This window comes from Sebastes fasciatus, chromosome 4 (genome assembly GCF_043250625.1).
Source record: "Sebastes fasciatus isolate fSebFas1 chromosome 4, fSebFas1.pri, whole genome shotgun sequence".
NCBI lineage: Eukaryota > Metazoa > Chordata > Actinopteri > Perciformes > Sebastidae > Sebastes > Sebastes fasciatus.
In genome coordinates this window covers 10,781,020-10,806,762 of record NC_133798.1, presented here as the reverse complement: position 1 = coordinate 10,806,762, position 25,743 = coordinate 10,781,020, and the positions used below count along the sequence as shown (strand labels likewise).

General features: G+C 40.1%; 4 protein-coding genes across 7 annotated transcripts in view; 2 read left to right on the top strand and 2 right to left on the bottom strand.

Annotated features, from left to right (window-relative positions):
• The window catches only part of nup93 (nucleoporin 93), a 37,640-nt gene extending 34,101 nt beyond the window's left edge, over positions 1-3,539 (top strand). Inside the window, exons 17-22 of the mRNA XM_074631917.1 lie at positions 609-725; positions 855-973; positions 1,515-1,632; positions 1,772-1,855; positions 1,958-2,086; positions 3,123-3,539. Coding sequence (XP_074488018.1) covers positions 609-725; positions 855-973; positions 1,515-1,632; positions 1,772-1,855; positions 1,958-2,086; positions 3,123-3,233 — 678 coding nt within the window. The 3' untranslated portion in view covers positions 3,234-3,539. The remainder of the gene's footprint in view (positions 1-608; positions 726-854; positions 974-1,514; positions 1,633-1,771; positions 1,856-1,957; positions 2,087-3,122) is intronic.
• Positions 3,540-9,338: 5,799 nt separating this feature from the next.
• mt2 (metallothionein 2) lies at positions 9,339-10,346 on the bottom strand. Its single transcript, XM_074631922.1, has 3 exons — positions 10,179-10,346; positions 10,001-10,066; positions 9,339-9,570 (listed from the first exon to the last, which is right to left on the bottom strand). The coding sequence occupies exons 1-3, from the start codon at positions 10,201-10,203 to the stop codon at positions 9,479-9,481; spliced, it is 183 nt and encodes a 60-aa protein (XP_074488023.1). The 5' UTR covers positions 10,204-10,346; the 3' UTR covers positions 9,339-9,478.
• A 455-nt stretch (positions 10,347-10,801) lies between these two features.
• On the top strand, positions 10,802-20,249 carry LOC141765720 (lathosterol oxidase-like). 4 transcript variants are annotated; one of them, XM_074631918.1, is made up of 6 exons: positions 10,802-10,918; positions 16,570-16,787; positions 16,947-17,079; positions 17,259-17,359; positions 18,734-18,862; positions 19,154-20,249. In XM_074631918.1, exons 1-6 carry the CDS (start codon positions 10,888-10,890, stop codon positions 19,421-19,423), a joined length of 882 nt encoding a protein of 293 aa, XP_074488019.1. In that variant the 5' UTR covers positions 10,802-10,887; the 3' UTR covers positions 19,424-20,249. The 4 variants fall into 4 exon arrangements, with proteins under 4 accessions (XP_074488019.1, XP_074488022.1, XP_074488021.1 ...); XM_074631921.1 differs by lacking the exon at positions 10,802-10,918 and adding an exon at positions 12,851-13,021; XM_074631920.1 differs by lacking the exon at positions 10,802-10,918 and adding an exon at positions 13,101-14,110.
• Positions 20,250-22,873: 2,624 nt separating this feature from the next.
• On the bottom strand, positions 22,874-25,408 carry anapc13 (anaphase promoting complex subunit 13). Its single transcript, XM_074631915.1, has 2 exons — positions 25,064-25,408; positions 22,874-23,222 (listed from the first exon to the last, which is right to left on the bottom strand). Exons 1-2 carry the CDS (start codon positions 25,160-25,162, stop codon positions 23,097-23,099), a joined length of 225 nt encoding a protein of 74 aa, XP_074488016.1. The 5' UTR covers positions 25,163-25,408; the 3' UTR covers positions 22,874-23,096.
• Between the last annotated feature and the right edge of the window lie 335 nt (positions 25,409-25,743).

Below are 25,743 nucleotides of genomic sequence, written 5' to 3'. Positions count from 1 at the left end.
TTTTAATAGAGCATAATTGGAAAATGACTCTTTGCAATTAATCTATCATCAAGCCAGAGCAATTTAGCCCAGCCCTTAAAGATTTTGATTAGAAGCCATTCCGGTGCAGCTACTGTCTGTCAGATGAAATGTAGCAGTGGTACGTGTTTTTTGTTTGATACAAAAATGTTGATGCTAATGGAATTTATTACAAAAATGTAAGTTCAATTGGCTTTTGTTGGTGGTAAGAAGCTGCAGTATGTGGCTGTTGGTGCCAGCCTGTCACTGGTAGCAAATCAAGGGCATGCTTGCTTTGGTAATGGTGATTATGAATATAGTTATATAGTTTTCTGACAGCAATTTTACCTTTTAACAGGATCCCATTTCATTTTTTGAAGAAAAAAACAGTCATTTAAATGCAATGCCATAGATGTTGATAGATCAGATGTCTGGATGTTATTACCTTGCATTTTGCTTTTGTTTGATGTATTTGATGCTTTTATTTGATCTCATGTTTGGTTGCTGAAAACCAACAACTCAAGGATGGTTACCCTGACTGCTCTTCATCATCAGAACTGTAGTATTCTCAGTCTCACTCTGATCTTCTCTCCTCCTCGTCCTTCCTCCAGCCTGGAGTTATAGACAAGTTCGCCGGGGACACCAGAGCCATCATCAGTAAAGTGGCTCTAGAGGCCGAGAACAAGGGCTTGTTTGAGGAGGCGGTCAAACTCTACGAGCTGGCCAAGGCGAGTACATCTAGTGTCTCTGTGATCTCTGCATCCATATACTGCACTTGTATTTCTGCAAAGCTGCTGTCATCTGCAGCAGTTGGTTATGAGTCCTCTCACTGTCTCTTTCCATCTGTCTCTGTGTAGAACCCAGATAAGGTGTTGGAGTTGATGAACAGGCTGTTGAGTCCAGTCATTGCCCAGGCCAGCGCTCCTCAGTCCAACAAGGAGAGGCTAAAAAACACTGCAGTGGCTATTGCTGAGAGGTAAGGACACACGCACCATGCACTAATTTAAATCTAGGGATGCATCGATACCGGATCGGATATCGGGCCGATACTGACTCAAATAGCTGGATCGGATTTCAGTGACAATGGGGCCGATCTATTCAATTCAATTTTATGTTCATATACTACACACATTATATACTATAATTTTAATTCCTGTTTTAGTTTTGACAAATTTGTCGCTACATTAAAAAGATTTACGCTTGAATTGTAATTCCTGTTAATTTTGAAGATTTTTTACCAAGTTGCTGGTGTACGATTTATCATTTTGATAATAAAGAACAATTAAATATATTTATATCCATGTATTTATACATAAATAAATTATCCCAGTCACTTCCAAACAGTGAGGTATACAGCTGATTAATTAAACACTGGTATGGGATTGAACTCGGTATCGTCAGATACCCAAAGCCCAGGTATCGCTATTGGTATCAGGCTGAAAAAGTCAGTGCATCACTATTTGAATCTAATCAAGAGCATCATATAATAACAGAATCATTTCCTCTTTCCGTTGCAGGTATCGTTCTCAGGGCATAGCAGGAGATAAGTCCGTCGATAGTACGTTCTACCTGCTGTTGGACCTGACGACGTTCTTTGATGAGTACCACGCAGGTCACGTTGACAGGGCCTACGACGTGAGTGCAACTCAACAGTTCCTATAAAGTAACATTTTGTCGCAGACCTAGTATGTGATACTCTATTGAAGTGAAGATATTGTGTTGGATATGTGAAGCTCCTCTGTTAGCGTCGTCCCTCTCTGTGTTTCTCTATCAGGTGATGGAGCGTTTAAAGCTGCTTCCTCTCAGTCAGGACAGCGTGGAGGAGAGAGTGGCTGCTTTCAGGAACTTCAGCGACGAGGTGAGATCAAGATCGGAACGCTCAAACGGGACTTTCGGACTTTCTAATAATACGCAGCATTATTCTTTTGTTCTTTCTAAAACGTGTCCTCTGTGTCCCCAGGTGCGCCACAACCTGTCTGAAGTGCTGTTGGCCACCATGAACATCCTGTTCACTCAGCACAAACGCCTGAAGGGGGCGCCAGCGGGCACCCCAGGAAGACCACAGAGGACCATAGAGGACAGAGACATGGTGAGAAGACGGACTCTGATAGAGCAGAGGGACAAACTGAAACAGCTCAAAGAGATGAATAGTATGGCTGTCGAAGCTAACGCGAAGCTGGTCAAAGTTAACGCGATAACACAAATTAGGACTAATTTCTTTAACGCATTAACGCAACTTGCGATTTTTAGGTTCGGGTTCAGTTTTAAAGCTAGATTGAAGATACTGGCATCATATGAAACTAGAATATCTAAGGAATCCATTGGTACCAACCATGTCATTCATTCTGACTTGACTATGACTTGCCCCAAACTGCGTGTGATTATCATAAAGTGGGCATGTCTGTAAAGGGGAGACTCGTGGGTACCCATAGAACCCATTTTCATTCACATATCTTGAGGTCAGAGGTCAAGGGACCCCTTTGAAAATGGCATGGCCAGTTTTTCCTCACCAAAAATTTAGCGTACGTTTGGGGAATTATTTAGCCTCCTTCGCGACTAGCTAGTAATGACATGGTTGGTACTAATGGATTCCTTCTGTTTTCTAGCTTTAAAACTGAGCCCGCTACAACCCAAAAATCGCAGGTTGCATTAAAGAAATGAATGGCGTTACAACAAGTTTGCGTTAAGGCATTATTATAGAGTTAACCTTGACAGCCCTAGTTTAGAATGAATATTCAAAGGTCAATTTTGGCGAATTTTGACAGCCCTAACCCCGGAAATAATCACATAACATACTGTATACCGAAACATTTTCTATAAGGATCACTTCAATTTTGTTTTTACAAGAACTGTGACCAAAATATGTAATGTGACATTTTTGAATTGGAAAAATAAGCTTTTCATTGCTGTCTGTAGGACAAAACATGTAATGTTTGTAAATTGAAACCTCAAATATATTTTTGGCATTTTTGTACTGCAGTTTCTTGTCACTAATATGCTGACATATATACCAATATACTGTATGTCCAATGAGATGTACAGAAGCAGTCTCTTCTTACAGTGGCAGTATGTTAATGCTCTACTTGCCCTTCTTCTTCTTTTTCTACTTCTTCCTCTTCCAACAGCAACTCCGCAGCCAGGCCAGAGCCCTGATCACCTTTGCTGGTATGATTCCCTACAACATGGCCGGGGACACCAACGCAAGACTGGTGCAGATGGAATTACTGATGAACTGAGTCCATGTCAACACACACACACACGTGCAACACATACAACACACACGCACAGCTACACATACAACACACACGCACAGCTACAACCAGAAACATTTTGGCTTTTGCAGACATATTCACACACACTCACTTGTCTACCATGTTGTTTTGTATAGATTACTACTTTCATCGTTGTGTTACCAGATGCATCCTTATTTCACCCATTTGAGTTAATTGTTTGTTCTTTTTGTTCTGTTTATCCCTTTTTTCATTTTTGTTGTTTCATATTTGTATCTTTGATGATTTGGAATAAAAGAAAAATAAGTTTAAGTTGTCTTTTTATTTTAACCATTATTTTTAAATGTCCATTACATTTTCTTTTTTTAATTTTGCCTGATTTTTTTTTTTTTTTTTTTTAAATGATCATTGTTTTCACAGTGATTGTTCCATGTGCAGAGCAGTCTGATTTTCATAGCCGAAGGACAACAGTTCTGCATCTACCATGAAACTTAAGTCTTGTAAACTGTCAATTCATGCACCTTTCAAATTGGACAGTTTATACATTTTACACTGATAAAATTAGCATTTGCAACATTGGGCTTAATATAATGTACAGAGCAAACTCTCAAACATTGTCTGAGAGCTCAGAGCTCTTCTATCCAGAGTAAAGCGTTGATTGTTATCAGTTTTAGATATTTCAGTTCCCTCTCGTTTAACATGAGCAAGTTATTGTCTACAATTCCTGGTCCTAAGTGTAGATCAGGCTGCCGCCATGTTGTTTCCACAGGCTGTAGTGCAGTATCTGTGACATGTCCTGTCCCCTTGGCAGATGGTTGGTTGGCTTGAAGTCGACTGCAGGACTGGAGGGATATTTCTGCCTGTCTCTGTATCAGAGGGGGGATTTCTGGAAGGGAAGAGACATTTTTTAACACAAGCTGCAACACATTCCTCTTGATCAGTCATCAGGTTGTGGGCTGCAAGTTTTACATATCCTCTAAGAAAAGCCAGTTTTACTGAATTTATTACTGGATTGTGCCACAGTTTTAGCGCTTTGTGTTTTTCCTGTTGAGAATGGGGTTGTGAAGAATGCGCTCTTATTTGAAGTTTGCTGGATTGGTCATTTGAACTCTAAACATCTCCCTGCACTTCAACCGTTTCTGCTTGGAACTAGGATTTCTCAAAGTATAGCTCTTAAAGAGGACCCATTATACTAATTTTCAGGTTCATAGTTGTATTTGGGGTTTCTACTAGATCATGTTTACAGGCTTTAATGTTTAAAAAAAACTATCTTTCTCATACTGCTGCAGCACCTCTTTACACTCTGTCTGAAACTGTCAGCTGGCCCACTCTGTTGTGATTGATCAACCTAACCAAACTGTTCGGACTCTGCACTAACTAGCTTTGTTTGAGGGCGTGCCAAACTAGCCGGTTGGCAGGTATTAAGCAAATATATGACTTGGTGACATCACCGTGTTTTGGAAGAAAAGGCGTTTCAGGCAGTTCAGGAGCAGTGTTTCTGTGGGGGACTTTGGGCTTTGTAACTTTGCAGACCTTGATATGCCCAAAAAATTACATAACACTAAGGAAAATGGGATAAACCACAAAAGCATAATAGGTCTTCTTTAAATGTGGCATTACCCAGCACTCTGGACACTTCAGTAACCACAGGGAAACGCCCTATAATAACCATTTAACAAAACATTTGGAATCTAATTAAACACCCGAAAACATTATCTACTAACAGCCTACCAGTACATTTCGCAGCAAAACTGGCTTCGGCTGAGGTCTGCAAAGATAACCAAGCACATGCAAATCTTCGGAAACAATCACCCATCATCCCCTCTGTTAAATTTGTGGCCCACACTCTGTGTCCTTCAGTCTGGCCTGAGAGAACACAGATGGAGGCTCATTCTGTCTTGGCTGCTCCACATAACCGTACGGAGGTGTTGAGTTCATCCACGGCCACAGACAAAGCTGAGCCAAGCGCTATGGGATCCATGCTGTTGTACTCAGATACACACCACTAACCCCTCCAACACTTAATAATAGGACCGAAGAATCAGAAAATCACAGAGCAGCTATCCTCAACTAAAATCAGATGCTGATTAGCCACTCACAATGGGGTGCTGCAGAGACTCTTGACCATACGAGTTGTTCATCTTCCTGTGGTCTTCCTAAGTGTGTGTGTGTGTTTTAATACATCCAGCAGCAGAAGACCTGCCTCTCAGGTGTGTGTGCCGCAGCTGGTGTTGTGAATCAGGCCGATGACAGACACATCCTATAACCCGGCTATTTCACAACACCAGGGTGGCACCGCTCCACTGCCGACGAGACGAAGAACCCCTACACGATGCTGCTGAGGGATACCACGCAGAAATGTGTTGTATTTACATTTGTCAGTGTTCAGTGGTCTAACACACACACACACAACTAAGGGTGTGTTTAAAAACCTGACTGTAAACTGTTATTTGTGTTTTGTATGTGTGTGACGGTTCTGTCTGTTACACCTGAATTTATAGCTTTTTCCACCAATTCATAACATCAATTTCAGTTCTTTTTCCACTTCATGATTTGGACTCACATTCACTCAGATACCAGAATCACATACTGAATTCAATAATGTGAAGAGAAATTCTTCCTATTAAGACAGAACCGAACTACAGCACATTCACAGATGTAAAACACATTTTATAATCCCTTCTCTACAATCTTTCTTACCCCTTTTTTTTGTCAATAAATATTACCAATATATCATCTATAGAGTTCTTCTGTTGCTGTTTGGGTCCAAATCATGTGTGAAGTTTAGGTTGTAGCAAGCACAATAAAATAAGTTATCTTTCAATTTCAAAGACAAAAAAATAGGCATCAAAAGAAATTGAAATTTATGATCAGTAATATGAAATGTACAATGTGCGTCATGAGGTTTCAATGGAGCGATTTAACTGTTTATATGCTACTTAAAGCCACTGGCAGACGATGGAGTCTTGGTATGTGTGAACAGAAACCCTCCTCCTCACCATATTATGCCTTTGTTGTGGATAATGGGACGCTTCTGCATAGATTTTTGTTATAATTTACTATAGGCAGCCAGTTGTAATGCTTCTCCATCCTTTGTGCAAACACCCTTTCCCATCTGAATGTTTGTAGACCATTTCTATATTGTTTTTTTACCATGAAGGATCTATCAGAGAAGGCGGGTATGGACTTGAGAGGGGAGCCATCACCAATAGAAAAGAAACAGATATTATTATTATCTCGGGCCATCTGATCTGCTGCAAACCTGCCTCATCAATCCAAGTCCCTCCCTTATCAACAACTCATTCTGGCTCTGATCGGTCCCATCAAAGACAGATGGTCTGCACCCAAATAGGAGAGAGGCCTGCCTGCCTGCCTGGTGATGTCTGAGAATATTTGAGAGCGGCCTCCGGGTGTGACGAGTTGGCACTGTAGGAAATACTGTGACCCACTTATGACTTTCCCCTTAGGACAATGTTGTGCCCCCCGCTGTTGACCTGCCGACACTAAAAACCTGATTTTTATTCCTTCTCTAACAAAATCTTTCTCTATATCTCCCCTTTAATGTTTGCATGATTTAGTAGTGTGGGATCCAAAAGAATCCATCTTAGAGATTTCCCAAACCGCTTAAACCTGCAGTAGGCAGAATGTCTTTGGCTTCATTTGGCAAAAATTTCATAATAACCTTTCAGCATTTTGTATTTCAAGTGCTCCGAGAGAAAACTAGACTCCTGCACCTCCTTATGGTTCTCTTTTCAGCCTTTAAAAAAAATCTTACCTGTGACGGGAGACTTTGGCCAATCACAGGTCATTTCAGAGAGAGAGCGTTCCTATTGGCTGTTCATTCAACGGAGGCAGCTGTCAATCACTCGTGAACTCTTGTAGTGTACTGTTAAGCTGTAAAATGAGAAAGTTTGCTCCGGCTAGTGGGCGGTGCTTGGTATTTCATCAACTGATCTCAACATGGCGGCCGGGTCACAAACTTTCTCATTTTACAGCTAAACAGAATACTACAAGATGTTTCTGAAAACATTTGAGGAGAGAAATAGGCATTACAGTAACAGAATCTTGATTCATATTTGATCAGCGCTGCCCAGTTTGATCGGAGTTCGCGAGTGATTGACAGCTGCTCAGAGACGGCAGGCTCCAGCTCGGCTCTGATTGGATGTTTTCCTCCAGTCTGTGAAATCTTGCAGATGTCATTAGGAGCACCGGAGGACACAGAGGCACATGATTTTTTCCAGATTACCTGTCTCATGCACTACTGTCAGAATATAGAGACCGTTTTATAAAAAATACTTTTTTTTAAAATCATATTTGCTCCAATTCTACCCACTGCAGCTAACGTAGTGGACATTTAAGCTTCACACATCCTGTTTGATTGCAGTGCTATTTCACATGGCCATACTAGAAGTGGTGATGGGGTAAACTTTCCAAAAGCACTGAAGCACTTTGTGCTGACAACAGTGACACCCGGAGGAGACCCTTGGCATTTTATGTATATTTAAGTCAAAACCTATTGATGAAACAAGGCAAAATACAGGTTATGTAAGTGCACGCACCACTGTCATCTATGAAAGCTTACAGAGGGCTGGGAGGTTTCCCTCAAAACACATTTGCATTGCTATAGGCTATGAGTTATGTCAACTTGCTGACAAATCCTTCTTCCATTTTCCCTCCTTCCAGATTGATAAATTGAACTCTACACAATAGCATCTAATGATTATTTTCACGGTAAAATTTCCGAAAACAGTGAAAAACGCACATCAAATTTCCCAGAGAACAAAGTGGCGTTTTCAAATAGCTTGTTCCATCCAACCAACAGTCCAAAACACCCAAATATATAACTTACCGCAATATAGCCTCAAGAATCCTCACTATTGAGAAGCTGGAAAGGCCCCCAACAGGCCTTTCTCACAGCAGACATTTTGACTTGTCATAGTAGGAAAAGCTCAGGTGTAGCTAATAACACAGACGATGGCTCTGTTGTATTCAGGTGTCCCAGTGAGAGTGACAGAAAGCCAGCATGCACAATACCAGGACCCTGAAATCAAAGCAGCTAAATGCCATCATTTAATAAAGGTGAAAAAAAATCCATGCGTTCCATTCGGGACCCTGTAGGATGGTTCAAGATAAATCTGATGCATCACTAGATGATTCAATTGGTTTTAATTAGGGCTGTCAATCGATTTAAATATTTAATCGTGATTAATCGCATGACTGTCTATAGTTAATCGTGATTAAATGGAAATAATTAATTGCACATTTTTTATCTGTTTAAAATGTAGCTTAAAGGGAGATTTGTCAAGTATTTAATACTCTTATCAACGTGGGAGTGGACAGATATGCTTGCTTTATGCAAACGTATGTATATATTTATTATTGGAAATCAATTAACACAAAACAATGACAAATATTGTCCAGAAACCCTCACAGGTACTGCCTTTAGCATAAAATAATATGCTCAAATCATAACATGGCAAACTCAAACCCAACAGGCAACAACAGCCGTCAGTGTGTCGACTTCACTATGACTTGCCACAAAACCGCATGTGATTATCATAAAGTGGTCATGTCTGTAAAGGGGAGACTTGTGGGTACCCATAGAACCTACTTTCATTCACATAACTTAAGGTCAGAGGTCAAGAGACGCCTTTAAAAATGGCCAAGTCCATTTTTTTTGCCAGAATTTAGCCTAAGTTTGGAGCATTGTTTAGCCTCCTTCACAACAAGCTAGTATGGCATGGTTGGTACCAATGGATTTAGTTTTTTTTTTAATTTTAGTTTCATACATCAGTATGAAATATATGGGACAAGTTTTCTACCAGATAAATATATATAATTTTTAAGCACTCTTAGCACCACAAAGTAACAATGTTACAGTTGAGGGTCTTAACATGACCAAGTTAGATCTTCCCTTACTGAAAACTGCAGCCTTAACAAGAACTCCAGCTTTGTTTACTGCCTCCCTGTGGGAGGTGACCTTGGTCAGATGACTTTGCACTGCAGCAGGATCAGAAATCATAAAACCTCAGCTCATTTTATAGCCTACCGAGGCCTGAAACCCCATACACTGCTTCGACCACACTTTAAAACCAAGACAGCACATCCGCATTAAGGATACATGTTTATTTCAACACTGAAGACAAGTACAAAATACATAGTTTAGACATTTGCAACTGCAATTAATCATTCAAAGTAGTTGACCCAGGCTCCATCACAAGGAGCAGGAGAGGGCTGATGTTACAGGCTCCTCACTGACAGCAGGTGGTGTCGCACGTCTTCCCTTTGCACACACAGCCAGAGGCGCATTTAGGGCAGCCGGATGGGCAGCATGGGCAGCAACCTGCAATAAGGAGGAATTAAGTTAGTGCCCAAATTAACCCTGAATTCCAGGACATAAGACACTGAATATTTTAGGCAAAAACTGGTCAACTTGGTGGAGTGAATTTTAATTTACACTTTCAGGTTGCAGCTCATTAAAACCAATTAGCTAGCTCATTAAGCCACCTGAGCTGCCTACAACTCAGGTAAAAGAGAAAAAAAAAAAAAAACGGGTGACAAATTAAAAAAGTATACATCACTAGTAGGCTACCTTTACAGAGTGCTGAGGAAATATATATAATTTTAAGACTATAGCCTACTTGGTGGGAAATAAAAAACAGACTAAGCAATCAGTAGATGGGCCTATTGCATCCAATACTCTGAATGGGTGAAAATCAAAATAATAAATTATTCTGGTCATGTAATCGATGTAAGGGTGTAATTTGACTCACTCTTCTTGCAGGTGGTGCAGGAGCAGTTAGTGCAAGTGCAGGATCCACCGCAGTTGCAGGTTCCACCTGGAAAACGCAATCAGGAAAAACAGATCAGCTTGATATAGTGGAACAAAACAGGCTTTACAACAATGAGAAAATGTTAAGACCAAACAACCAGTCAACAAAGAACACTTACTCTTGGAGCAATCGCAAGGGTCCATGATGTTTCAGTAGATTTCTCTCGTCTTCTGTGTGATGAAGCAGCAGCAGCAGTGTGTCTCTGTCTCTGGTCTCAGGTGAATGAGTTGTTGTGGATTCCTCAGCATGGGCGGTCCCTTTTTATAGCGTGCTGGAGAACAACAGGACCGGGTGCAAACTGCGCCTGTCACGCAGCACGCAGGCACGTAGTCGATGATTACAAAGAGAGTTGTGCACACGATTTGTTGGTTAACCAGCCAGGAGGAGAGAGACGAGAGCAGAGATTCACAGGAGCTGACATGTTGTGTGAACATTACATATATAAGACCCTCTTTGAGTGACAGTAGAACACACACCAAAGTTTATCATCAGACTGGTTCATGTTCAGGTATAGCCTATATGGAGGACATGAAACAGTCTCCTACTATTATAATTTTGTTTTTACGTGTGTGTGGTCAGAAGAGAATTACAGAGCAGAGGGGTTATATGGCAGAAGAATAGCACACATTTTAATGAGGAAGCAGTTTGCGCACGGATTTAGGAGATGAGAGGTCAAATTGTCATGTGGAGGAATGCTGAGGTCAAGATACGTTCACGGGTGCAATAAAGTGTGGGCGATGTGGCCCCTCGGGAATAAAAAGGGTTTGGGGTGGTGGGCAAAATATTTAAAGTAGGCATATGTAAGATATTTATACTGAGGCTACTAAATGAAAGCTCATAATCAGTTTCAAAAAAGAGGTAAGAAAATGCAGCCTCTATGCTACACATAATAGATAGATAGATAGATAGATAGTAACTTTATTGATCCCGAGGGAAATTCAAGTTTCCAACATCACAGTTCTATAGTGCAAAAACATGTTAGTAAAAAGGCAGTAAAAAAGTTCGTAGTGCAAAGTACAAAGTACAGAAAAAATATACCAGATATAAAAATACAAGATGAAGAAAACTGTTAAAACTGAATATAGTGCAGGGTAACAGCTCTGATACACGACTATTAAAAAAGTGAATGTAGTGCAGAAGAGACTGTTAAAAGTGAGTAAGTCAGTAAAATCACTGTAGTCAGTCTATGAGATAAACATGCTCAGGGGAAGTTTTATTACTCCATCACACGGTCCGTCACCTCGGTGTGTTTTTTGGGTCTATGCACACGGTACAAACAAAACTGCATGCGGCCGCTTCACTCAGCAGCTCTTGAGCAAACCAAAGTAAACAGGCTATTGTAATATGCTGCCTTCATGTACGGCGGGCTGTAGGAAATATCTAATTCACGAGTCTTTTTCTGCTTTATAGACTACCTCAGAGGCCATTAAAAAAATTATAAGCGAAGTTTCTATCAATATAAGCATTATCACAATTTCCTGATGAAACTGGACAAGGTAGTCTGTGACGACAACATTTGTAGCATATACTATAAGGCTATTAGTCGGTTGTTTTTAATCCTAAAGAGATAATTAGCCTACTAACTTCAGCAAAGAACACTACTGTAGGCTGTACTCTTATGTGGATGACTGTATGTTTATATATTCGTTTAGCGAGCACACATTTCCACAGTTTGGTGACTATTTAAGCGTCAATGCTCTCGGATAACGGAGTTTACGGTGGGAGCCTGAAGGCAGCATTGTCCCTTGTTTTGCGCTCGCCACCGTCCGGATGCTCTGAGTGTTTTTCCACATAAATGAGCAGAGTGAAGAGCTGAGTCATTATGTGACGGGACTGATGTGAATCACTGATTCTAACGAAGTAAAAGATTTAGAGCTGAGTGCAACTTTTCTAGAAGCAACTAGAATATGAATGAATAGAAAAGAAACAAGAAATGTGCTTCATGGGAGAAATATATATATATACAGTATATTCAAGATTCAAGATGTTTATTGTCACGCCGGTTATACAAGTACAATCGTGTGAAATGCTTTTTGCTGGGAAGCTCCATTAAAATAATAAGTTATATTACAATTATAAAAGGAAATACTTTGTACAAGGGCATATTAAGAACATATACATATCAGGAAGTATGAATGTACAAATATAAGAAATACTTTGTACAGGGCATATTAAGAACATATACATTAAGAACATATACAGTATATACAGTATAAGATATATGATTGAGGTACTTTTTGTGTGAGAAGATGTCGTATGAATTATCTATTTAAAAGTCTGATTGCCTGGGGGAAAAACTGCATACTGTATATAATATATGGAGCCTATATTGTTAATGTCAATGTCTTGTTGAGTAGCCTAGGTCATATCAACCTTATACACCGAGCTTTGAGCCGGTTTTGTTGTGTAGACAAGTTGTGTTCAAACAGAGCTTTATTCTGAATTAAAAATAAGATCACACTTTCTCCAAAGATACAAAATTACACAGAAAAGTAAATGACACATGTAAAAATGTCCACTCTATGTAGTATAATACAATAAATCTTTATTGTCCACCAGTGTGGAAATTTTGTCTTCGGCTCGACAAACACAATAAACAACAAGAACAAAAAACAGACATTTAAAACCAGACAGCAATTAGTGAAAAACAGATACATAGACAGGTTATGTTACACATTAAAACACTTCATGTCAGTGTCTGTATAGCTTAGATCTGCTCAGTCACTTTGTTGAGTTAAGAAAATTGATGGCATTATCACAATACAGTTTGGGTGACCGAACCAGGCAGGAAGGTGAAAGGTTAAAACACTCTCAACAATAGTTTTGTACACTAATTCTAAAATCTGCTGACTAACACAGAGGCCTCTAAGTTTCCTTAGAAGATAAAGTCGCTGTGAGCATCTCTTGAAAATATACTCTGTATTTTCAGAGAAGCTCCCCTGAGTCCAGAGCTGTACTGAGGTATTTAAAGTTTTCTACAGTTTCAACATGTTGGCCATCAACTGTCTCTGTGTTCGGATGTTGTTTGACATGAGTCATTGTTTGTCTTAGCCACATTGATTTCTAGCTGGCTAGTGTGACATCATGTTTGAAGAGCTTTAGTGTTGGCCAGATAGGCAGCTTCACCTAGTGGGCCAGTTGCCTGTAAAAGGTCAACTAAAGCCATGTTGTCAGCATACTTAAACTGTCTAACATGTTCCTCATTTATCATAAATTCATTGGTAATAGCACAGAGGAAAGAACACAGCCTTGTGGGCAGCCTATGCTCACAGTGAGCACGTCTGACATGTTCTCCCTGACACAGACCCTCTGTGGGCGGCAGGAAAGAAAGAACTAACCCCGTGTTGATGTTGAGATCAATGAGGCTTTTCAGGAGAAAATGCGTCTTAACCATAACAAATGTACCCTTGGGTTTTAATATTTTACTCAATTTAAGTGCAATACCTTCAATGTAAATAAAGAATATGTGAAGCTGTGATGAAAAATCATATAACTTTTAGGATTATTTAGGGGAAACACAACACACATTGAAACATAAGCACCCATGAGGTGTAAAATTAAGGAAGAATGGATGTGACAGTTTAACTTTTACTGTTCACAATAGCCGGGACTTTCCTGTTCATTTTCTGTCATTTCTGATTGCACAATCAGCCGAATCATCATAATTACAGAGTGTGTGATTGCCACAGAGACTCATCTGTAGTGATGATGAATTATTTAAACAGGAAGTTGGAGAGTATGTGATTAAATATTGTAAGTATAATAAATGCAAAAACACTTCAGCTCAGTGAGCCCTGATTCCTCATTTTGTCTGTCAAGACTCAGTTTGGATTCTGGCCTAGCCACTTAAACACAGATGTATTAATTCAAACTTTGTTTATGAATCCCATCATGTCACTTGTTGGTAAGACACGAGGGCTATGCACACTGCACAGAGAGGTGCTGTTTGTGTCGGACAGCTCTAGAGGGAGACATCGACACATTTATTTATAGAGAGACTTTTCCTTGTGGGACAGTTTTGAACGGGTTGGTTTTCAATTTCCTCATCAGGTAAAAGTAATCTACATTTTATTTTGTCTTGTAACATCTGCAGGAAAACATTTTACCCATATGAATCAGCTAAGCTATGAATGGAAGCAATCATTGTAAATTACAACTTTCAAATTGACAGTAAATCTTAGAAGATAATGAATGGATAGGATGTCAAACACTTATGTGCAAACCAGACATGAGGTACAATTTGTACTTTTACTGTGAAGGAGCACGTAACCAAAACATGATCACTGTATATCAACAATTTAGAATACTAGACAGGACATTAGAGATACTTGTGTGGATATACACAAAGTAATATAAGTAATAATGGATTCAAAAATATCATCGGCTACAGAAAGTATAGAGTGGCAGTATACGTATAGGCTATGTTTGTGTATGACAGGTTGGAAGTCTGATGGGATGTTCTATAATCATGTGGTGATGGCCTAAATATTAGTTTTTCTCCTGATTAAACTCACACCTCTTACTTTTGCTATGTGGGATGGTGTGTGTGTGTGTGTGTGTGTGTGTGTGTGTGTGTGTGTGTGTGTGTGTGTTTGTGTGTGTAAAGGGCAGAGTTCAGGGGACAGTTCAGGGGGAATTTGATCCTAAAGCTCAGTAGGACAAGGTCGACAGAGTCCATGCACTGCAGAGTGACACGCTTACCCTCGCAAGTGATTTTATTTTGCATTAAAACAGATTGTTCAAAATAGGCAATGCAAGGTTTAATTGCTGTAATGCCATTCCGAAAAATGCAGATCTGACTGGGACATCAAGTCTTGCTGTCACTGACCTCCTTGTTATTTGCTGAACATGCTGGGATCTTGTTTCACCAGGACCGACACGCATTTCTATTTCCCTCTGAATCTCTACCAGCTTCTAGGAAAAAAATATTTCTTCTTGGAATGCATGGTGAATTCATATCAGCCTCCAGAAAACAATTTCCTACATTAAGCCACGTGCTTTCTGTCGCAAATCATATGCTGGTGGACACGCTGTGTGTGGAGCAAGTTGGACGTGTCCACTTTATAGGAAGGTCTACACACACACACACACACGTCCTAAAGCAGGTCAGTTCAGCAGCAATAACCAATTCAGCGATGAGCTCTTTTGAAAATCATAAAAAATAATTCTTGAAAAGCATGAAACAGTTTTCCGTTCTACTCATTGCATGAACTCTACATATACCGTTAATGGCTGCTTAAAGGAAAAATGTGCAACATTTCGGGGATCTGTTAGCAGAAATGGAATATAATATTCATATCTATGTTTTCATTGGTGTATAATCACCCGAAACTAAGAATCGTTGTGTTTTCGTAAGCTTAGAATGAGCCCTTCATATCTAGAGAGAGGCTTCTGCGTTTTAACGTTACCTGAAGGCCACTGTAGTTCTCCGACACACTTGTGAAACTAGTAATGTGAGCCGCAGAGTGCAAAACAGTGTTACCGCCAGCCGCCATCTGACTTCCGTTGCATCTAAATTAGTGTGATTATGGTAAGGATGGCCTCTGAGCGAGGCGAATGTTGTTACCACGTTTTTGCACTTGCTACCTCACGTTATCGCAGTCTTGGAAAGGGAGAGGTGAGCAGTATTCAGTTGGTTGCAATTTGCAACCACACCACTAGATGCCGCCAAATCATACACACTGTACCTTCAGTTACCAACTGTATTGTTTACAGCTGCCCTGTTTTCACACTGATTAGCATCGTATGGTCACAGAGTCGTGGGGGGAAGCTCTACTGAATAGTCTGATAGAAGTTCATTAATCACGTTAAACAGAGCACATTATGCAGCTTTTGATAACCACAGAAATAGGCTCAAGACTTTGGTCTAATCAGCAGCAGCCAGGGTGAAGAGGTCCAGTTAACAAGCATTCACTCTAGAAAGTACAGTTGGTGTTAAAGACGGGGACATCAGAGCGTTTTGAGCTATTATGGCACAGGTATAGTGGCTTGCATTGGGACAGCAGCCATTTTTTACAGGTATGAAGCTTTAATTTCATCGTCTTGTAAATGCTTCTGTTTTTTTTCTCCTGTTTTTTTTGTTGCTGCTTCATGCAATGTTAGATGTGTATGTAATCTGCCTGTTTTAGACAGGTTAGTCTCAATGGAAAACATCTAGAACAGAATAACTCTAGTGAAAAAAAATTATAAAATGGAAGAAGATTTGTTTTAAAGGTTGATTTATATGCTAAAACTTAATCTCAAAGCATGGTAACAGTGTTCACAGTGTGTTTAAAGGCATTCAGTTCTGATTGGGATTTACAAGCCTTTCAGAGAGTCTTCACAAAGAAACAAATTGACAATACTAACTTAGTTTCCACACATGCTTTTGAAGTTTTTGGACAGAAATCTTTCCAGTTCTTTCCCCTCACAGTGCAGTTGGTTTGTTCCCTTTCACACACATCTTTAGTAGGCTGTCATGGTGGTTAAGTGCAAGATTGACCATACAGTACATTTCACTCTCGTCACAGACTGTGCCATGGATCATGTGCTGAACATTGCTGACCATTACATCTTCACTCCGTATGTTTACCCGGCCTCATGGCCCGAGGATGGGGCTCTGCGTCAGATCATCAGCCTGTGGGTGGTGACCAACCTGGGAGCCGTGCTGATTTACCTTGGCTTTGGTGCTCTTAACTTCTACTACGTGTTTGACCATAAGCTCATGAAACATCCACACTTTATGAAGGTAAGCTGTTTAATGGGTAGACCAGTTAAAGGTCAAGAAATGATTGGGGGTGTAAACTATTGGGGATTGGGGCTGTTTTTATTATTAAAGATAACTCCAGACAACAATTCCAAAGCAAACTTCTCCCAAATCCTAACTTTGTGTCTGATCCAACAACAGAACCAGGTGAGAAGAGAGATTCAACTATCTACGGTCTCCATCTTCTGGATGAGCTTCCCCACAGTGGCCTTTTTCTTCTGGGAGATCAAGGGAAACAGCAAACTTTATGACAACATCAGCGATTCTTCTCTGGGTGAGACAACGGTTACCTGAAACATTAAAAGCCAGGATCCAATTCAAAATTGAAATAAAAGTTATTTGATTAACTGGCTAAAGGTTAGCTGATGATAGCCACCGATCAAGTATTTCTCCTTTGTTAATGAAATGAGTCCTAATGAGACCCATTAGCCTACTGGTTTGTTTGTGTTTCAGACTGGCCTGGGGTGTTCCTGAGCATTGCTGGTTTCTTGTTCTTTACTGACATGTGTATCTACTGGATACACCGTTCAATGCACCATAAGAACATCTACAAGGTGAGCTTGAGCATGTTTATGGCTAGTTTAAAGCTGCTCTAAACAATATGGTTAAATAAACAATGAAGCAAATGACTGTGTAATAATGAGAGGGGTAGTGAATGAACCCACTGAGAATTATCACCGAACTCAGCAGTTCCCATTTTAGCGTCTTTCAGCTCATTGTTTTGGTTTCACAGCCAACAACTTTACTGTTTATGGTTCAGTCTCACCGCTCTCATCAACCTGTTTTCAGCAGCAGGCAGCTGTTTCCAGTGGAAAAGCTCAGATAAACCTACTTTACACTACTTGCTCAGAAGCAAACAGCAGGCAAAGTTAGCAGCTAGCAGGTCAAAAAAGTTTAGCATTTCGCTGCTAAAGAGACAGATACTTCCTTCAGTAGATGTTGGAGACCAAAACAGAGCTAAAAGGAGAGTGATAATTACCAACCCAGTCTCACAGGAAGGTGTATAAATAGCACATTCTGAGTGTCATGAGGACGCATTTTAGGATAGTCATTTTTATGTCACGCAACAAAACTACAGTTACAGCTGCAGTTAGGTTGAGGCAAGAAAACCACTTAGTTAGGATTAGGAAAAATGTCATGGTTGGGCTTAAAATAAGTACGTAAACTAAGTACAATACATACGGAAACAACATCACATAAGTACAGAAAACAAGTCACAAACGTCAACTTACAAAACAAAATACGTGTCTCGAACACCGATCTCTTGGTTTAAAGTCGTGGCAAAGACTAAAACACTAAACGCCTATTAGTCAGTAGCTACAGACTATATACCATACGAATGACATGCCAAACGCAAGAATGGCGTTCTTATTGCACGCTAAATGCCTTGCGCATTATCGTGGCATTTATACGCCTTTTCATGCAAACAGGCTGATATTACATCATACACAAGCATGACTCCATGAGTAAAGAGGACACTGTTTGCTAACACTTTATACTTTATAGAGTGATAATATGTCAATGGTGTGTTTACAGCTTGTTGCGCTGCCCCCACATGGCTAAAAAGTAAATCATCTCAGGTTGGGATTACAAAAGTAATGTTGTATATGACCTACTTGGTGGTGGAGTGAATGTGAAAATGTGACTAGTTTATTTTTGCCAATCAACTACAACTGATCTAAAACTCAATATATGAAATCAGTTACTGTACATTTTTATCTATTTGTTAGACGGATCACTTAGTTTGTTTGGAATTAATTAAAGTTACAGATTAGGCTACGTCTTTTCCATCTGAAGACTTTTTCATCATACTTTCTGATTCTGGCTAAAATTCACTTTAGAGCTTTGTGTACCTTGTTTGCCTGGTGTATTTTTCACTAAAACTGTCCTAATATTCTGACTACGGTGTTTGTGTTTCCGCTGCTCAGCACTTACATAAGCAGCACCATATATTCAAGATCCCTACGCCTTTTGCCAGCCATGCCTTCCACCCACTCGATGGCTTCCTGCAGAGCTTACCCTACCACGTCTACCCATTCATCTTCCCGCTCCACAAGGTGGTGGTCTACTTGTCACTCTTAAGTTAACATTTTGATGTGGAGTAACAATATTGCACAATAGGACTACACAAGCTACTGCATATTTCACAATGATGCTGTCGTTAAAACTTCACTTGAATTGAATTAATTCAGGTCCAGCTGCATGTTGACAAATTTTGATGACATTTACTGGAAAAGTAGTGTAAAAAAACCAATGAATTCCAAAAAGTACATTATTAACATTATGTAAACTCTGTCACTTAACTGTAAAGTGTTTTAAAAATGACATTTGGGATATTTACATTACAGGCGGTCTACCTCTCACTCTTTGTCTTTGTCAACATCTGGACCATTTCCATACACGATGGAGACTACCGCATCCCCGGCCCCCTGATATTTCTGATCAATGGTGCTGCTCACCACGTAGACCATCATCTCTTCTTCAACTACAACTACGGACAATACTTCACGCTCTGGGATCGTCTAGGGGGCTCCTACCGACACCCCTCAGCCCTGCTGCAGAAGGGGCCACATGACCATATTCGCAAGCTCATGGCCGAGGCTGCACACACACAGTGATGATGGAGCTACAGTCAGGATTTCCTTTTCTGGTTTGCAGAGATGTTCAGCCAGGGTTGGGACGTAAGAGAAAATTCATCAGATGCAAAACCAGCCACCAGCAACTCTAAACAAAGCTTTTCCAAAACGGAGATGTGAAAATGTTAAATACAAACAAATGAAAGCAGATTTGGAAGGAATAGTGTTTCCCTTAAAGGAACAGTGTATAACATTTAGGGGGATCTATTGTTAGGAATGAAATAAAATATTTATAAGTATGTTTTCTTTAGTGTATAATCACCTGAAAAAAAATTATTGTTGTGTTTTCGTTACCTTAGAATGAGCCGTTTATATCTACATAGGGAGCGGGTCCTCCTCACAGCCGCCATGTTTCTACAGTAGCCCAGAACGGACAAACCACTGTGTAAACTTTTCCTGCTTGAGCCTGAGTTGATAACGTTACTAGCTCCAGAGTTAACCCCCGTCACTCCACTCAGAGGCTGGGAAACAAGAAACAGGAAATCTCTGTTGGTTTTGAGGATTTGCAGCATTTATTTCTGCACAAACTGCAACTTCCACTGAACATTCACTGATATTCTCAAAGGTAAACTAACTCTGTCTCCTGCTCCACTAGCTCACTTGTTCGCTCACATCATCACACACAGTCGCCGCCGCTCTCTCTCTCTTGCCTCACCACTCACTTCCCACATACACACATACTCTACACACTGACTCTGCCATTCTCCAAATGACTATACGTCACTCTTACAACTACTGGCTCTAGATAGGGTCATTTGCGTTTTAATGTTGGCCACCATAGTTATACACGCTTGGTACATGGTAGGGGTTGCCAGATCTTAAAACACTCGACCTTTAAACCAGTGGTTCCAAACCTTTTTGGCTTGTGACTCCTCACAAGAAAAAGCAATGTCTGGTTGGGGCTCCTTTTCTTTCCCTTCACAAGGGCCTGTTTTCTGTATAATAAGTGATTTTCCTTAAGTAGGATTTTGAAACATACTACTCTGAGTGTGGCCTATTAATAAACTTTTAACACAATCTACTTTTCTGTCCACTAGAGGGCGGTACTACATTGCACTAAGTCAGCAACTGTACCTGTTTTCACTGATAAATTCATGTAGACCTATCCACACACACACACACACTATTCCGTACATATTTATCTTGAACATAACTTGTTTAATACTATTGACCATAATTAATAATTTAATTCTTCTTTTAAAAAAGATGAACTCAAATACATATCTGCTCTTCTGACAGATCTCATGCCACCTTGACATTCAGGTCCTTTGACCTTTGCCCTCTTTTTAAATAATCTCCTCTCTGTTTGGTCAAACTGAACATATCATCTGATTGATAGAAAGAAGTCATGTGGTGGGGGGAGAGGTGAGATCAGTTGATGATGGGCGCGGCAGTGAGATGACTGATATTTGGAGTTGCCTAGCTACAGCCAGGAGTTGTTTTCTTTGGACTCAGAGCGAGAGTGTGTATGTCTTGATGTCATTGAGAGACAAGGCTTTGTGGGGGCGACATAAACACAAGGATGGCACCGAGCAGGAAACAGGAGGAGCAGAAATGTTCCCAGAGAGGAGAAGAAATCAAGTGAGGAGAAACTGGAGTTCAATGTAGTAATGTCAGCTAGAAAGGGAAAAGAAAGAGTGAGGTCTACAAAAAAGAGCGCTCAGGGTGAGGAAGTCATTCAAGGATAAAATCCCCTGGCCAGTAACCATGGAAACGGGCCAGCTCGACTAAATATGAGAATTTTTTTTTATTGGATGTAAACGGTGGCTAAGGCACCACAGCTGACACACATATGTTTAGCATTTTCTTTGATGTCTTAATTTGATTTGAATTGCTTTTTCACTCAAAGTCTGTCTACCTCCTACATGTGTTTTTGCCCTGTAACACACTGTAACTTCTCTTCTCTTCTCTGATTCCAATATTTTACCATCAGGACAAACAAATGTAGAATTTTGCACAATTTATATATATAAAAAACATTTGAAATATTTAAAGGTCCAGTGTGTAAGATCTTGCGACATGTAGCGGTGAGTTTGCATATGACAACCTCTTCCGTGTGCCACGCGTGTAGGACGAGTACAGTGGCCGACATGAAAATGCAAATGGTCCTTTCTAGAGCCAGTTGTTGTAAGAGTAGCGTAAGTTATTTGGAGTCAGTGCTTCGAGTGCATGTGTATGTTGGAAGTGAGTGGTGAAGCGAGAGTGGCAGCGAATGTGTGCAGTGAAGCAGAAGACAGAGTTAGTTCAGCTTTGAGAATATCAAGTGAATTTACAGTGGAAGTTGCAGTTTGTGCAGAAATAAACAGAGGTTTCCTGTGTCTTGTTTCCCGGCGGCTGAGTGGAGTGACGGGGGATAACTCTGGATCGAGTAACGTTATCGACTCCGGCCAAAGCAGGAAAAGTTTACACAGTGGTTTGTCTGTTCTGGGCTACTGTAGAAACATGGCGGCCGGCTCCGTGAGGAGGACCCGCTCCCTATGTAGGTATAAATGGCTCATTCTAAGGTAACAAAAGCACAACAATTCTTATTTTCAGGTGATTATATACTAAAGAAAATATACGTATTCATATTATATTTCATTTTTGCCAATAGAGCCCCCTAAATGCTACACACTGTTCCTTTAAAGATTTCTGCATTGCACTGCCTAGAGATAAGTAGGCTGGAAATAAGAACATAGTGTACCACAGTGAATACCAGCTAAGTTGAGATGTAAGTGATCCATACAGTAAACTACAGCCTCCGGAATGACCATAAAGTTAAAATAACACCTCAATTTAACAGTTTAACCTTCATGAAAGTAGGATCTATTGCACAGTTGAGGATAAGACAGTATTAGTTTTAGTTCCCTAATACACACTGTCACCTGAGTGTATATAGTTACTCAAAACTTTCCCTCCTAAACCTTCATGCTCCCAATTTTAGCCACAGCCCACTTTCTTGCATATCAGTGACTTGGAAGAGCATTTTTTTCAGTATTTCAGTAGCTTTGCCCATCCCTTTGATCCAAAATAAATCAATTTGCTTGTATGTTAGGGTCTTAACCAAGATCTTGTATAGAAATTGACAGAAAACTAGAATTTAAATATTATTCCTTCACAACTTGTTTTCAAGAGGAGCTGTTTTAAGGACTCTATCAAGATTAAAGAACATTTTGTGGGTGAGGTAACCGTGAGTAATATTTGAACTTTTCAAGGACTTTGTGGAAATGCTCATCATATTTACATCCAGGACTGTATTCAATGCGATGCTCTGATTTATGATACCAACTTCATGAAATGAGGCAAATGTTTCTATGCTTCATGAGAGGAGTGATGGAAAGTTGACAGATTATTAACACAGAGCACATCTGTGTGAATGTCCACCGTTCTACTCACTTTCTGGATTCAACACGAAATAAAAAAAACTTAACAGACAACAGAGGCAGGACAATCGGATGTGTCTCTTTTCCATTTATGTTATTACTAAATTGTTATTTTACATTCATATTTATAAAAGACTACAATATAAACCCAATACCAATGCAAAATACATTTTTTACGTAATTTCAGTTTAGCTGGAACACAAACACAAAGATGGTGAATTATATGCGTCTCTGAATCCAATGTCCACATGCATGTCTGTTTCTGTCCTACAGTCTGATTCCAGGTCAGTCCTTCAGCTTCCAGTGCTGGGTGTGTTTTCATGCAGGCTCTGCAGGGCAAGGTCTGTCCACTTCATCTCTTGCTCTTTCACGGACTCTGTGGAGCCTCCGTTGTCCTGCTCAGCCTCAGGCAGTTCACTCTGACAGAGAACAGGGGAGACAAGATGCCATGAAAAAGAGTAGCAGTTCAGTTTGCTTTAAATCAACAGTAAGACAAAAACGGAATATTTGAGGGACGCAAAAGATGAACCGATATTAAAATAAACAGGAATATTTTCTGTCAGATGTTTAGGCAGTAGCTTATGCTTGTTTATTATTGACCCAACTACTAAGTGTGTACAAAACAAATCTGTTAGGTAAGAGCCTGCAGGGGCACATTTGTAAGCCCAGAAGAACTTATGAAGCTATGCAAGGCCAGAATTGCAGTTGTCATACATGTTTTGAGCCTGAAAGAGGACTATTACCGTCACTAGATTTGAGCAAAAAAGTAGAGCTTTCTTTTTCTCACCATTGTTGAAACTGCTTGCTGTCAGTTTTTGGAAATTTTTGTGAGTCTCACCTACCAACTGAGAGCAGATCCAGTTGCACTGGATTTCACCTGAGGTGAAGTATCACCCAATTTGAATATGCATTAACTTGAGAATGCTTCCTTGCGTGCTGCATCAGATTAGTCGTTTGCCTAAAATACTATACTGTACCCTGTTAAAACTGTTAGGGAGTGTCCTCTCTCATGACCTCCACTGGTCAGCAACTGTCACCAGCTGGAAAACAACATCTGGATTCCTACACTCAAAATGTGTTATTCACAAGCTGATTACAGATTTGTTTTGTCTCACTACACCGTACTGTCTGCCATAAACTAATTAGAACTAACACTAGTCTTTGAGAAACATATCTGAAAAAAAACCTTAATAATCTAGGCCTAAGTTAGATCACTGTTGACTTGTTTGAAAGTATTAATGCTGGACCATTGAACTTCTAGCTGGGATGCACATTAAACACCAGGATCCAAGAGCCAGTTAACCATTTATTCAGAGAGGATAATGGGTGGAGGTTGAAGGACGGAAAAGGGATGGAGATATGGTTGTTGATGATTTTTATTATCAATGCATCGGCTTCTTAAGGGTGAAAGACTTTAACATTCTCCATCCGGTACTCAATCTGACTTTAGCTCACAGGTAAGTGGCCTATATTACACCGCTCCAAAACAGTACCAGGATTGGGTTGGCAGCAGGATTTCAAACAAACGGATTTGTGCAAACAATTTGCTGTTGTGGCAGCATGGTCTCAGTCAAAAAAGGGATGTGAACAGAACACACCCAGCCTTCATATAGCCTCCCCTTGTCTAGACTCCTCCCCTGGTGATGAAGGTGACTCTGCTCCCTCTACCTGCTCTCACAGGATTGACTGCAGGCTTGAGATTTTTTTAACAATATCCTCCTATGAAAACCAAATCTTTGTTCAAAATGTCGATGAGAAATGTCGGCACCAGGACTGTAAACAAACTCTATAACAGGTTGTAATAATAACCCACAATGTACCTCCTCAACATTACCAATCATGACAGGTTCTCCCCCAATTGTTTGTCAGGTCTTTTTTGTTTGTTCTGTTTTGTTTGTTGATGTTTTATACTGTGCTGTCTTTTAATGTACTGTAATATGTTATTAAAGCAAAAAAACCTGTTAGGGAGTGTCCTCTCTCATGACCTCCACTGGTCAGCAACTGTCACCAGCTGGAAAACAACATCTGGATTCCTACACTCAAAATGTGTTATTCACAAGCTGATTACAGATTTGTTTTGTCTCACTACACCTGTACTGTCTGCCATAAACTAAGTCGAAGTAACACTAGTCTTTGAGAAACATATCCTCCTATGAAAACCAAATCTTTGTTCAAAATGTCGATGAGAAATGTGACTGTAAACAAACTCTCTAAAAGGCTGTTGCTAATGGTTACATGTAGCTCTGTGGAGAGCATCTACCAGAGGGATGGTGACGTCTTCATACGGCAGTCTGTCCTCCCTCCAGGCGTCGTCAGTGAGGTCCAGGACTCTCCCGTCTCGTTGGATCTCACTGTCCATCCTCTGAGCAGAGGACTCCGGATCAAGCTGCTCAGCTCTTCTCCTCTGACCGAGTTAGCCTCAAGCTAACAGCAACACTCAGCCAATAGCCCAGTAGTAGCCAGTCAAGGTGCACTAACGTTACCCTGACAACTATACCAGTTAGCCTACCGAACAATAAGACCGTTACAGTAACGCGCTGGTTTGATCAGGTTCTGTTAACAACACGGGTTCAGTTGTTAGTTGATAGCTTAGCCGTTTGAACAAGGCAGATGCGGTAATCGTACGTCACAGCTGACGCTTTGTGATGATGTGGACCTATGATGCTTTCACGTGCTGGGGGAAATACTGTATTATAGCTACCTACTGTCTGTGTTAAATAGCCGATTCAATTCAATTTGCTTTATTGATCATGACTGTCAGGTGAACAATATTGCCAAAGCGTCAATTCAATAATAAATAAAAATAAAAAAAGAACAAAATAAAAACAAAAACATATATATACATATTTACAATTCATTAAGCAAATAAGAATATATAGATATTTAAAAGGAAAATGCATGTAAATGGAAGAAAACAATTCAAGATTCAAGATTCAAGAG

Coding starts and splice junctions, on each gene's coding strand:
- LOC141765720 (XM_074631918.1), top strand. CDS start 10,888: ATGAAAGCTCATAATCAGTTTCAAAAAAGAG. Junction 10,919..16,569: donor TAATCAGTTTCAAAAAAGAG/GTAAGAAAATGC, acceptor CTCTCGTCACAG/ACTGTGCCATGGATCATGTG. Junction 18,863..19,153: donor TCATCTTCCCGCTCCACAAG/GTGGTGGTCTAC, acceptor TTTACATTACAG/GCGGTCTACCTCTCACTCTT.
- mt2 (XM_074631922.1), bottom strand. CDS start 10,203: ATGGACCCTTGCGATTGCTCCAAGA. Junction 10,067..10,178: donor CCCTTGCGATTGCTCCAAGA/GTAAGTGTTCTT, acceptor TGCGTTTTCCAG/GTGGAACCTGCAACTGCGGT. Junction 9,571..10,000: donor CTGCACCACCTGCAAGAAGA/GTGAGTCAAATT, acceptor TCCTTATTGCAG/GTTGCTGCCCATGCTGCCCA.
- anapc13 (XM_074631915.1), bottom strand. CDS start 25,162: ATGGACAGTGAGATCCAACGAGACGGGAGAGTCCTGGACCTCACTGAC. Junction 23,223..25,063: donor AAGACGTCACCATCCCTCTG/GTAGATGCTCTC, acceptor GTTCTCTGTCAG/AGTGAACTGCCTGAGGCTGA.